Consider the following 12,863-nt stretch of genomic DNA (forward strand, 5'->3'; position numbering starts at 1 on the left):
ATCCTGAGAAGTGGATGGAAATCGCAATCTGCAGATAGAAGACAAAGAGGGAGAAATCAGAGTGCCTTCGACCCCTAAAAGTTTAACGTCCACTTACTAGCTTTTTTCATAGCTTTCTTCAGAGGAAACAACATCCACTGAGGAAGACCATGAGATCCATTTAAAATCTATAGAAAAAGCTAACGTGCAGACCTCAACGCAAGATTTTTCTGCCTTCGTACCAGTGATAGCCATGGCTGGAAGTTTTATGTTTTCCTGTTGTCCATCCATCAATCCCAACACCTTGAGGGGAATTTTCTGAAATTTGGTTCAACTGTCCACTTTGACTGAATGATGGACTGATTAGACCACTGATTTGGTGGTCAAAAGTCAAGGCCACTGTGACTTCCATCTCGAGTATGTCCATCTCATCCTCGTAAACGCAATACCTCAAGAATGCTTTAAGGGAATTTCCTCAGATTTGTCATAAACATCCACTTGGACTCAACAATCAACTGAATAGAATTTGGTGGTTGAAGGTCAAAGGTCAAGGTCACTGTGACCTTATCTGTCTCATTCTTGTGAACAGGGTATCTCAAGAATACCTTGAAATTTCTTCAGATTTGGTACAAACATCCACTTTGATGAGGGATGAACTGATGGTCAAAGTCACTGTGACCTCATCTGTCTCATTCTCATGAACAGGATATCTCAAGAACACCGTAATGGAATTTCCTTAAATTTGGCACAATTGTCCACTTGGACTCAACAATGAACTGATTCATTGTGGTCGAAGGTCAAACGTCAAGGTCACTGGCCAAAGGCCAATTTCAGTGTGACATCATAATGTTTGGGCAAAAACACACCATAACTCTTGTCACAGATGAGAACATGTAAACTGAAACTGCAACTTGACTGGTGCACAGAGGCATAATAATAATTCTAGTGTTTTGTTTGTCTGTGGGTTTTTTTTTTTGGTTTGTGTTTTTTTGCCAGCGGCTTACTGCAACATTTAATTTCATATTGTTGTTATTTTGCGTCAATGTGGACCTTGACAAAAATCTTACAAAAACCTCACAGCAACTTCTAGATTTTATTTTTTTGCTCAAAAAAAAAAAAAAAAAAAAAAATCACCTGCATCTTCACATTCTTTTCCTGCATCATAACACCATGAGACCCATTATTCTTTTAGATCTGTTTGCAAATAGAGCCAACATGTTACATAAGAAACACTTTAAGTGGGGCATTTCCCCAGTCGTCATCACCACCCACTCTGCACAATGTCCTGGAAGTCCAGACTGCTGTTCACGGACCCAGGTTCCACATCCACTCTGCATCGAAACAGACTTTTAACTGATGTCACCTGCATGATCAGTGTGGAGCTCTAAATGCTGTATTAAGGAGAAATGCTATCTGCAGTGCTCATACTTCAAATTACGTAGGCTAATGACATTATTTTGTTTCAGTTTCTTGATAAAGCTGTGTCACATGACACAAAAACAGACCATGATCATTTCCCTATGAAGCTAAACAGTTTGTGATGTGTGCATTTAAACGTGTCACCATATCCTTCAGTTCTGTGGGTGCATTTTTGTGTTTTATTACATTAAAATTTATGAATACTTTTAGTACTTTCTGTGTAATTCCCTTAACAAAGTCTGCACAATGAGCTCAAAACCACCTTCAAGCACTTTCGATTTCAACCTAAACTCTTGCAGACTTTTTGGGGACACATGTCAAAGCCTGAGAGACACTGAAACCGGAGCACAGTTAAATCAAGAGGAGTCAATACAAATCTGATCCCTGCTGAAATGTGTATTGAGTAAACCCCATCAGAATGCCTTCAACATCTGTGTGGATACTGATATCCCCCACCACCACCAACAGCTCTGTAATTAGTCTGTGTTTTGGTGCTTCTTCTGTTAGTGCAGTAAGCTACGAAAGATGGTCATGAAAAGTTAATACAGATGAGGAAAACTCCAAAAGGCATAAACATCTTTAAAGGTTTAAAGAAAAAAAAAGACACAGGGTCAAGCTTGACAAGAGAAATCTTAACAGAAGCCCTTATCTGGTGTCCACTTTTGGTATTTATTACCTCACCCTTTTGAGCCTTTTCCTCTTTAAAATATTTTTTGATCATTTTGATTTTTTTTTTTTTATCTCTAAAACTTAAGGATGACAGATTTATTTTAATTGCAAAAAGCGCCTCCAACATTTAGGAATAAAACAAAACAGTAGGTTCTAGTCTGTATGTGTTAGGGCATGATCCGCAGTCAGTTTGAGATTATTTACATGTACTGTACGTTTCGTAGGTATGCCGACAGTGAGTGTTTGATTTACAGTAATCTGTGCAAACTGTTCTTGTGTGTATGTGTGTTTGGTACAATCAAGACAGCTCTCAGATGAAATACAGTTGTTTGGGATGGTAACAATGGCTTAAGGTCCATGTGATCGAGGGAGGAGGAAGAGCAGGAAGACTCTCCCTGCCTCCCTGCCTGGCAGCGGTAGTGCAGGTCAAAGTTCAAAAGGTCAAAAAATAAAAATGGGCGGTGGGTTTTCCTTTCCTGAAGCAGGAAGTCATCAGTCCATCTGTCAGGTGGTCAATGCGATGGTGCCATCTCCTTGCCTATTGGTGTCACTTGATTATGGCGTAAAGGGATGTCACTGCAGTACCAACCCAACCTGAGAGAGAAGGAAAGAACAAAGTGGTTATTAGAAAAGCAGTTTGGGAAACCTAAGATTACAGGGTATCTGCAAGATGTTTCAAGACCTTTTTAACATAGAATGTAAATTACTTCTTCTTTCAAATTGGCCAAAGGCTGAGAGTATAATGGAAAACCAGTGGTGACAATAGGGCCTAGAATTATATATCATTTTGTCAAAATGTTTCAGTTTTCCCAACAGTACACACAGATGAGCCACAACATTAAAACCACTGACTGAGGTAAGGTGAATAAAAAAGTCCTAGCATTCATGTGGATGCCACTTGACATGCACAACCCACCCAAACACCGTTGCAGACCAAGTACACTCCCTCATGGTGACGGCACTCTGTGATTACACATTGTACTGCCCGCAGCAAGACAATGTGTGATGCCACACCACAAAAAGGAATGGCCAGAGGAATGTGACAAAGAGCTCAAGGTGTCGACCTGGCGTCGTAATTCACCACATCCCATCCAATCGAGCATCCGTGGGACGTGCCGGTGCCCAACATCGCAACCCACACCCCATATCCTGGTGTCAGACACCACAGGACACGTGTCTATGCCTCCACAGGTTACAGACCCTACCATGGATCGGATTTGAGCTGCTGAGGCATGGACACAGGACCTCTGGGGTCACAGCACATCCCACGGATGCTTGTCTCAATCAGATTGGGAATTTGGGAACTTGAAGGCCAAATCAACGCCTTCAGTTCTTTGTCACATTTCTCTGGCTGTTTCTGAGCAGTTTTCATGATGTGGAAGGGTGCATTGTCCTGCTGGGGAGTGTCATTGTCATGAGGCGGTGTACTTGCTCTGTAACAGCGTTTGGTTGGGCGTGACATGTCAAGTGGCATCCACATGACTGCCAGGACCCATTATAATAAGACCTGATTAATTGTCCATCACTTCACCTGGTTTTAATGCTGTGGCTGATCGGTGTATAACAACAATTCCTAATGACAGAATTAAGGCTACAACTAACAGTTATTTTCATTATTGATTAATCTGCCCCTTATTTTCTTGATTAACTGATTTAGCATTTTGTCAATAACAATGCCCGGTGTAGTTTCTTAGAGCCCAAGGCGATGTCTTCAAATGGTTTGTTTTCTCTCTCTATTTAGTTTATTATCGTGTATGACAAAGAAAAGTGTCATATTCTCACAATTAAGATACATGAAACTGGCAAATGTTTTTCCTCGAAAATAAATTTTCTGTCAATAAACTAATTGATTAATTGACTTATCAAGAAGCTCTAGATAGAAATAATAAAATTATAAAGACTTGGATGCAGATAAGCTGAAGAAAATGGATGGATGGTTTAATCAATGAAACATAATTAACTGATTAATCTTCATTCAAGTCATTGCTAAATTTGACACTTGCCCTTTATGACACAATGAGCTTCCTAACTTGCTGCAGGTCTGACCGTGCAGACTGAAACTACACAGAAAGGGTTTAAAACAGCCTCCTGCGCACACAATCCACTGTTGCAACCGTCACACTTTGGTGTGTGAATACATCTCCAAACCTGATATGACATCAGTTTGTAACTAACATTACAACCTTACCGCCTGCAGCAGATTAGAGAAAAGACTTTTCTATGTTAAACTGAAGACTTTAACACCTTCTAAGGCCTTTATCTGAGGAAACTAAATTCTGTGCATTTCCTTTTCAAAACCTGCAGATACCCTGAGGTTATGATACAGAAGCCATCACAGAAGATTTACCTTTTCTGAACCCATGCTGGGACATTTCCAATTGTACAGATAATACTGTAGATTTCCATCGCCGATGCCGAACTTAAGCTTCTCCAAGAAAGTCTTGTTTTCCATTAGATCCAGTGCATTGAAGACGTCAAACCCTTTCTGAAAAATGAGATTGAAATACAGACAAAAACTCAGTTCCCTGAGAGTTAACATTTCAGAGCACACACAAATAAATTGGAGGAGGAACACACCGTTTTGGCCAGGATGAGGGCATCAGACATCAGGTCGAGCAAGGGGGTGGTGGTGTGCACGTTGTAGAAGGAGTATGCTGCTTTAAGACTGCGGTGCACAGGGTGGTTCATAATGGTAGAGGGCAGTGTGTAGAAACTCAGGAAATCCGTTACCTTGCCATCATTCTGTCAAAGAACAACACACATTTTTATAAAGCCTCTCAGTGTAAAATACACTAGAAGGATGGTTTTAAGACAGAATTATTTTTCAATGTCTCAGGTGAAAAAAAAAATCTGGAAAATGTTTTACCTCCACCAGGTAAGTATCGATAATATTCTCTCGGGGCAGCAGCCAGTGTTCTACCTCCTCCTGGTTCATGGCGGGCACCAGGTTGAACTGGCTCAGGTACTCACGGAGGAGGCGATGCACCACTGGCACATCCTTCTTGGTCATCGGCCGCAGACCTGAAGTCTTAGGAGCCTGAAGGAGAGAAAACAAGATGGAGAAGGATAAACATGTGACAGGGCAATGGAGTCTATTTGTGTTTGTCAAATACAGTCATATCCAAATTCCAGCCCAGGGGCCAACTGTGGCCCGCGGACCAATTTTAAACAGCCCTCGGCTTGTCTTATAAAATACACTATATGAATAACACAATACTGGTTAATCAAGCAAGATCACTTTGTGTTTTTTTTCCCCCATTCATCGTCACCATGGTGGGACAATCATACAGTTTGTGAACATGCACCAAGTAGGAAGTACACAGGCAGAACTAATGTGTTTTAATAAACAGATGGTAATCAAGCAAACAAACAATTACCCAACACCTAATATTTCCTGCTAGGTAGCAGACGAGGCCACAGGAAAGACGCTTAAAGTCTAAAGCAAAAGCTGCCTCTTTCAGGAGCAGTGGAAAGTTGAATACTTTTTCACTTAAGGATGAAACAGTTGCATCTGTGTCATCTTTTCTTAATAACCCATATGATGCAAGAAGCAGCTGGCCCCCATTCAAAACAGTTTGAACACCCCTGGTCAGACGTGTGTTTTCACTCACCTCAGGCAGACGGTACAACTTCATGGTGCGCTGCATAGTCATGTTCCTGCTCAGGTGGGAGAACTTCACCTCGATTAGTTTGCGTGGGTTCAAAGAGCGATGCCAGTACCTGTGCAAAGACACTGGATTTTTAAGTACTCGCTGACACAGTAACAGAAGGAGAAGGATGTGTGCACACACTATATAGAGAACTATCTGTCAGACCCACCTGCATGTGCCCACGGGTTTGGGCAGTACCACACCAGCAGTGTAAACAGCCTGAAAGATACCCTGCAGGTTGACCCGTCTGGTGATTTCTCTGATCAGAACCGGAGCCACTCGTTTGGAGCGAAGCTTCTTGTGGACGCAGAGGAAATTGATCTCAACCATTTTCTTTTCTCTAAACATCAAGAAAAATAATCAATTATGTCAGCATAAAGACAGTCCGTTTAAAGAAGGCATTAATGTGATTACAGCCTAAATTACGGTACACAACATTGATAGGCAAGACTTCCCACAGCTGACAGCAAAAGCAATGAAGCACATTTTGCCTTTTGCGACAACTTCTCTTCGTAAAAGTGGATTTCCCTCCCTCACCTATCTGAAAAGCAAATACAGGCCAAGACTGAAGTCTGGGGCAGATATGGCCCACTGCCTGACAACTTCCATCTGCCCGAGGATAGACAAGCTCTGTGCATCCCATCAAGACATCTCTCTTAGGACAGATAATGGTGCCTTCCAAATTTAAGTATCTGTCAATTATTTTAATAGCCTAGTATTGTGCTCCATATTGTGCTCCATAAAAGGGCTACATTTATGCATTGCACTTTAGTTTACCATACATGTTACTGTGAGCCCAGTTGAATATGCAACTCGATTTCCTATGTGTATTAAGGGGTCCCTGCTTTGTCTCTTTCAGCTAAGGGGTTTTTGGCCTGAAAACTGCTAGCCTACAATGCTGTGTTTCTAGTATGCAATTAGTCTACTTAGACAAGTATTGCTGGGCTTAAATAGTTATGGCCAATAGAATAATGAATAAACAGGAGGCACCCTTCTTGCTGAGGGACCAGATGATACTTTCTGCGACAGTCAGTGGGCTGAGTGGAGATAATGTGCTGAATAAGATCATGTGGTGAACAAACAGCTTTCTGTAGTTGGAAGAAGTCATCTGAGGATAAAGTTTAATGTGGCAATACTCTGTAAGAGGGGCAGAGGCATTTCTTTCTCATGTAACAGTATCCTCACCACTCAGTCACCACCTTTTTCAGCTTAGCTGCCTGTTCCACCTGTAGAGACAGACCTCTGGTAGCATGTGCTGTGCACTAAAATATATCGTCTCAATACAGCATCTACATATCAGTTTAACAAAAAGAGGAGCATCTGTATATTTGACCGTGCTAAAAATCATACCTTTGGGATTCCTAAATACCCCAGTATACTGTAATACCTTGATACCACAGAAGCCTATTCAGAATATCACGCAGTCCAGTACAACACCATGACTAACAACCAACCTCAAAGCTGAATACATAATTTAACACCTCTTTTACAGGCATCAGTAGACTAATAAAGTGGTCACTTAGTGTACGTAATGTGGAATTGAAAGCGATAACTAAACAGAACAGTAGATTTCATGTAGCATGTGAAGTAACCAAGTGAGTCCACTCTTTTTTTACACTGCACTGTTGCATTCACTTACATGTCGTAGATACGTATGGTAGCAGGAATGGCACTGATGAAGCCGACCAGCTTCTGGTTGGAGTTAACCCTCACCCCACAATGCCACTGGGGCAACCAGCCAGGAGGCCGCAGGGCCCTGACAATAAAATAAGTCAGATTACTGCATTGCCATCATCTGTATAAATATTTTTAAAAAGTTTATCCCAGTGCGTTATAACAAGAAAGTATTAACTGTTCAGATTTACTACACAATATGTAGCAATTAAACATTACATCCCTGCCAGGTGTAAACTAGAAGAGTAGCAGTTGAAAAATAAAAAAGTACCAGAGCAGGAACTCGGGGGAGTAGTCAAATCGGAACATGTTGTCATCATCTTCGACGTAATTCTCGTTGAGAAGGGTGTAAAGCTCCTTGAGCTGGTGTTACAGAAAATGACAGAAATAGACAATAAGTTACGGCCTTTACAAACACAGCAGAGGAATGTAGGAAGAAACACACAGGACTTGAGAACAGACTGAATTAGAAAGTTAAATTATTTAAATGACATTTACCATATAATAAATCTTTAAGTATATATATGTCATGATCTATAGTCTTAATGTGTCTATGTGACCATTACAAATTCATGAAACATAATTGTAATCTTCCAGTCCCAACATGTTCTGCATCAATTCTGGGAAATTACTTTTTCTGACAATCCATATCATAAATCACACACATGCTGTACTTGTACACTTAATATTCAACATTATAAATGAAAAATATGACTGCAAATTCTGGTCTCTTAACATCTTGGTGTTAAGAGTCATGCTGACATCTGAGAAAATTAAGCAATAGGTTTTGTTTTCGTATACAACAGCTACACCTTTGTTTACTTTTGGACTACAGTTTTCACAGTCAAGAAGGTTTGTAGATCTCAGCATTAGAGTTCAGCTGCACTGTCACTTCATAACTTCAATAATTCGTCATCAGCAATCATAAACTGAAGAGATGACGACGACAACAACAACAGCGCTTCCGTTTATACGCTCTCTTACCACGCCAGGATTCCCCAAGTCAAGGGTGTCCCAGCTGAAGCCCTGCGGGAGGCTGTAGGGCTCCTCGCGAATGTTGTCTTTGTCAGGTTCAATGGAGCCATGTGATGTCACGGTCTCCCCTGTGGTAAAACAAAACAGTTTCTGACATGGAGCACGGAAAACACACAATACGTGACATTCACTTGTTTGTGGGTTTTCTTTGAGCAGAACTGACAGTTCTGACAAAAGTCATACCTAGCTTGGGCACAGGCTGTGTGTCCCAGAACTGGTAACTCCGACGAGTTGCCTCCTCCATGGTTTTGGCAGGGCCTTGGCCTACAGAGAACAGCTCGATGGCCTTTTGGATCTCCTGTAGCTTATCAGCTGGCAACGAATTCACCTGTTTGGAAAATACAGACAGAAATCAGCAGTGTTGAAAGAGTCGGTACATCCAAATAAAAGATTATTTTCTATTTTATTTGGTAAGACTTGTGAGGGTCAAGGTAGATCAGTAATCCCTCTCAATCATCACTTAGGGCCCATTAAAAATGTGTGGCTGTGTATTTTTCTGCAGAGACTGCCCTTTGTCTGTACTGCCTTATTTTTTTCTTACATTTTGTGTTCGGGAGGTTTATGGTTGTGTGTGAAGGCGAGGTCGGGGCTTTATAAAAAAGGTAGCAAGTCAACCAGGCATTCAAGAGATACAAACACAAAAATAGGGAGGTGAAACGCCAAAGGAGAGAGAATCTAGGGTTGGCTTTTACTTTCACTTTTGCTGGCTAACAGTAACTGACAATCCTGTAAAGTACACCTTTAATGGTGTGGATGTAAGCATGCAGTGTCTAATCAGCAGAGTGCTTCACTGTGAGCAGTATGTGTGTAAATTTCTACATGCTACAGTCAACAACAAGAACCTGGATCACAATTTCTGGGTGGTTTTAACATCCTTGAGCACCACCTTGTAGTAGAACTGTAACTCCAAATTTAAATCTTAAAACTTAAATCACACCTCAACTATACTATTTTTGTTTCCTTTTGAATTGTAGCCGATCTGATGATTTAATTCAAAACCTGTTACTTAAGAAAACAGAGGGACATTGTCATGCCTTGGCAAGGGGGTCCTGAGCTGCTTCTGTGGCACCAGATTTCTTCTTCTTTTTCTGCTTCTTTTTCTTCTTCTTGGCGCCAGTGTCGTCTCCCAGACCTCTGTCACTGAGGGGACAGAAACAGAAGGCATCTGTATTAGTCTAATATCCCAGAGGAAAGCCACGCCCCAGTCTAAATGTACTGTTTTAAAACCACACAATGGGATGATTAAAGTTGCATTATACACACTTTTGTATTACATATTATAAATACACCTATCTTATCAGCCTCAATCTTACTATAAAACTTAATTAATTTAAAACATGTATCATACTATCCCACTGAAAGACATCTCTCTTGAAAATAAAGTTAAATGCAGCATATCTAAACCCCCCAGGTAAATCAATAGTTTAGTGACCCAACCGTGCATGTAGGTCTGCAATGACGTATTGATTCAGCTCCACATACATGAATACCGATTTATAAAGCCCTAAAAAATTAAAGTTATTCTCACTTCTACTTAGCACTGGGTGATATGGACTAAAAAAAAATAAAAATAAATCACAATATTTTTGACTAAATACCTCATTATCAATGTTTCTACTATATCGTAGGGTTGACTATTGGTGCTTTCACAAAATACTGACACAATGGGAATTCTTAAAAATTATTATCAGTAATGTGGATATAATTAATAAGTGGATAAATGTAAATAACAGACTAGTATGTTCTGAAAATTACTTCACATTACTGTTATGCAGGCTTTACAAAACAAACAAAAAAAAAAACAACATGATAGGTTGGTATCCAAACACTAGGACAATATCTAGTTTCTATCACAACATAGATATATTTCAGTAGTGAAACAAAGTCACTGTAAACAACTACACTGGTCTAACAGCAACAACAAATCCCATCATGAAGCCTCAAGAAACTGGCAGGACACACGGTAGAGTAACTGAATCATGTGGACTATTTGTGCTGATACAAGACAGTATAAATCACCACACAATGACAGACAGTATGTCCCAAACCCCCATTTTCTGATCACTTCAAACCTAAGGAGCCACACACCCCCACCCAGCTATCCCATCTTCTGGCTTGAGAGAGACAGCATACTTACAGAGGATAATCTCATTAGTGTCCAAGAGAGGAGAGAGGCCACGCACCGGCATGTATTTGTAACACCAGCACAGATGGTGCATCACATGACCTCTGGAAGAAGGCTGTATAGTATATGTCTGTGTGTACATATGTATGTCCAAGAGGTCAGGGAGTGACTGGGACAATGGACAACAAAACATACAATAGTTTGTTCCACACGCTTCCATGTCAACAGAGTGGACCAGCTACCAGCCAGAACCATGCTTTGTTTGTGTGTGCACGGGTGCAGGGGAGTTGCATGTGTTGCTAGAAAGAGCAAAAGTGAAGCTCCCATTTGCTTGCCTTTCATTAATAAATAGGATCATCACTTTCCCGCTGTGGCAGTGGTGGGTCGGGTGGAAAAATACACATGCCTGTTACACAATTTGCTTTTTTTCTTGGTGAAATAGAGATGTTTTCACCTCCTTCGGGTCTCCCAGAATCCTTCACATAAATAATCTAAGAAGGAAAATTCACTGTGTGGTCAAACTCCCTCCGATCACCACACTAAAGCCAGACCTTGTGATGAGGGGTCACATGTAGACTCGGATTTCTTTGAGGAGGTCACAAGCCACGTTAAAAGGTTGTGAACCACTACATAACAACAGCACTGTCTCTTCCCATTTGCTCCCAAAAGCAGAAAACGCATTTACAGTGAGCGGGACACGCCTTTATCTTCGCAAGCCAATGCTCCTTGCATGTGTGTCACCGCTTGGTAAACATTAACAGAAGCCAATGCCGAGCAAAGCAGGATTTCCTTCAAAGCCTATTTTCAGAGCTGGACTGATTTAGGATCGTTCATATTTCTGAGATTAAAGAGGGCATTAAAAGCCTTGTTGACTCCCCTGTTAACAAACCCAGCCCGGACACGCGATATTAACAAGTTGCATGTGTGTCAATATGCAGGTTTTACTTGTTTTACTTTTGATTTGTCCACACCGAGATCCACTTACAGACAATAGCGGTTTGACAGCTATGTTAGCATTCAAGCTAACTTGCTAAATGTCAACTGGGGTTGCCATGAATTGCATCAGTTAGGCAGCCAATAATATATGTTTATAAATGTGAGAATACAACATCACACTGTCAAGTTAACAAAAAAGATTGGACTGTTTCTGTAAGTTGTACAAGTGACAGTAAATGCAGTGTTTTATAAGACCTGGCTTTCAAGCATACTTTGGGTTTTCTACCCCCATACTACGCCTTGCTATTAAGGAAATCGAAGCTAAAGCCCGCCCACATGAGGAACAGAACGCACCCGCAGCCAATCACATCACAGAACTGGCAGCTAAGTGGCGTTCTTAACCAATCGGATAAAAGCAAGTGGACGGGACAACCCCCACCGATGGCTGTCTATCCCGACAGCTCGCCGAGGCTTTAGTTTGCTCTCGCTTTGACAAAGTGTGCAGCAGCGTGACATATTTTGCACCGCTTTGCCGCCAAGCCTGCTTGCTTACCCATCTTCAGAGTGGTGCTCTTCATTTTCACAGTCGCTGCAGTGTCCGTGGTCTTCTACATCTTCTTTCTCCGGCATCGGTGCTGTCTCATTCTCATCCGCCATCTTCAACCAGGAAGTGAGGAGCCACCGCGTGCCCTCGACGGCTTTAAACCTCCTGTGATGCTATTGGCTCAGAGCGGTGATGTCTTCACTGTTGTCTTCTACTGGTCAGTGCCGTAGAATATAACAAGGGCCCTGCTACTGGCTGTATGTCATTAAGAGCTTATAACAGACACATGCTCCTGCTTTGGAAGCCCTGGTGTCTAATTGCTAGTGGTAAAATGTAATAAAGTACATTTACTCAACACTGTACTTAAGTACAATTTGAGGTACTTTAACTTTACTTGAGTATTTCCAGAGGCTAATATAGTACTTTTCACCCCATTACATTCATTTTAAAGCTTCAGTTACTTTGCATATTTTATATATTTTCATATATTCAGATTATTAATACAAAATATAATCAACAAAAAAATTCTGATGTATTGTTATAGATGAAGCTACCTGGCAGTAAAGTCATTAAAAGTAGCTCCAGCTTTACCAGCCGCAACATTAAAGTGATGAACACATTAGTGCAAAGTGTAATTAAAGTGTAAAATTTGTAAAAGATTTGAATACTTCTTACCCCACTGCACATTTAGCTATCAACACTAGAAATTAGTCAAGGTTATACACCATGCATATTATGCCTTTTTACTTGAGTAACATTTTAAATGCATGACTTTTACTTGTAATGGAGTATTTTTACACTGTGGCGTTGGTACTTAATTACTTACAGTAAG

The 12,863-nt window shown here is 40.9% G+C and overlaps 1 protein-coding gene across 1 annotated transcript; it reads right to left on the reverse strand.

The window, feature by feature from the left end:
- Positions 1-1,779: 1,779 nt before the first annotated feature.
- LOC117269056 (glycylpeptide N-tetradecanoyltransferase 1) lies at positions 1,780-12,167 on the reverse strand. Its single transcript, XM_033645883.2, has 12 exons — positions 12,041-12,167; positions 9,461-9,566; positions 8,610-8,754; positions 8,376-8,494; positions 7,663-7,754; positions 7,357-7,473; positions 5,887-6,057; positions 5,679-5,787; positions 4,934-5,104; positions 4,645-4,809; positions 4,415-4,552; positions 1,780-2,661 (listed from the first exon to the last, which is right to left on the reverse strand). Exons 1-12 carry the CDS (start codon positions 12,142-12,144, stop codon positions 2,641-2,643), a joined length of 1,458 nt encoding a protein of 485 aa, XP_033501774.1. The 5' UTR covers positions 12,145-12,167; the 3' UTR covers positions 1,780-2,640.
- Between the last annotated feature and the right edge of the window lie 696 nt (positions 12,168-12,863).

This window comes from Epinephelus lanceolatus, chromosome 18 (genome assembly GCF_041903045.1).
Source record: "Epinephelus lanceolatus isolate andai-2023 chromosome 18, ASM4190304v1, whole genome shotgun sequence".
In the NCBI taxonomy this organism is placed as follows: Eukaryota; Metazoa; Chordata; class Actinopteri; order Perciformes; family Serranidae; genus Epinephelus; species Epinephelus lanceolatus.

Excerpts from the sequence above, each read along its gene's own strand:
- LOC117269056 (XM_033645883.2), bottom strand. The coding sequence starts at position 12,144 with ATGGCGGATGAGAATGAGACAGCACCGATGCCGGAGAAAGAAGATGTA. Across the intron at positions 5,788-5,886 it reads AAACCCGTGGGCACATGCAG|GTACTGGCATCGCTCTTTGA; the intron begins GTGGGTCTGACA and ends GTCTTTGCACAG. Across the intron at positions 5,105-5,678 it reads AGTTGTACCGTCTGCCTGAG|GCTCCTAAGACTTCAGGTCT; the intron begins GTGAGTGAAAAC and ends TCTCTCCTTCAG.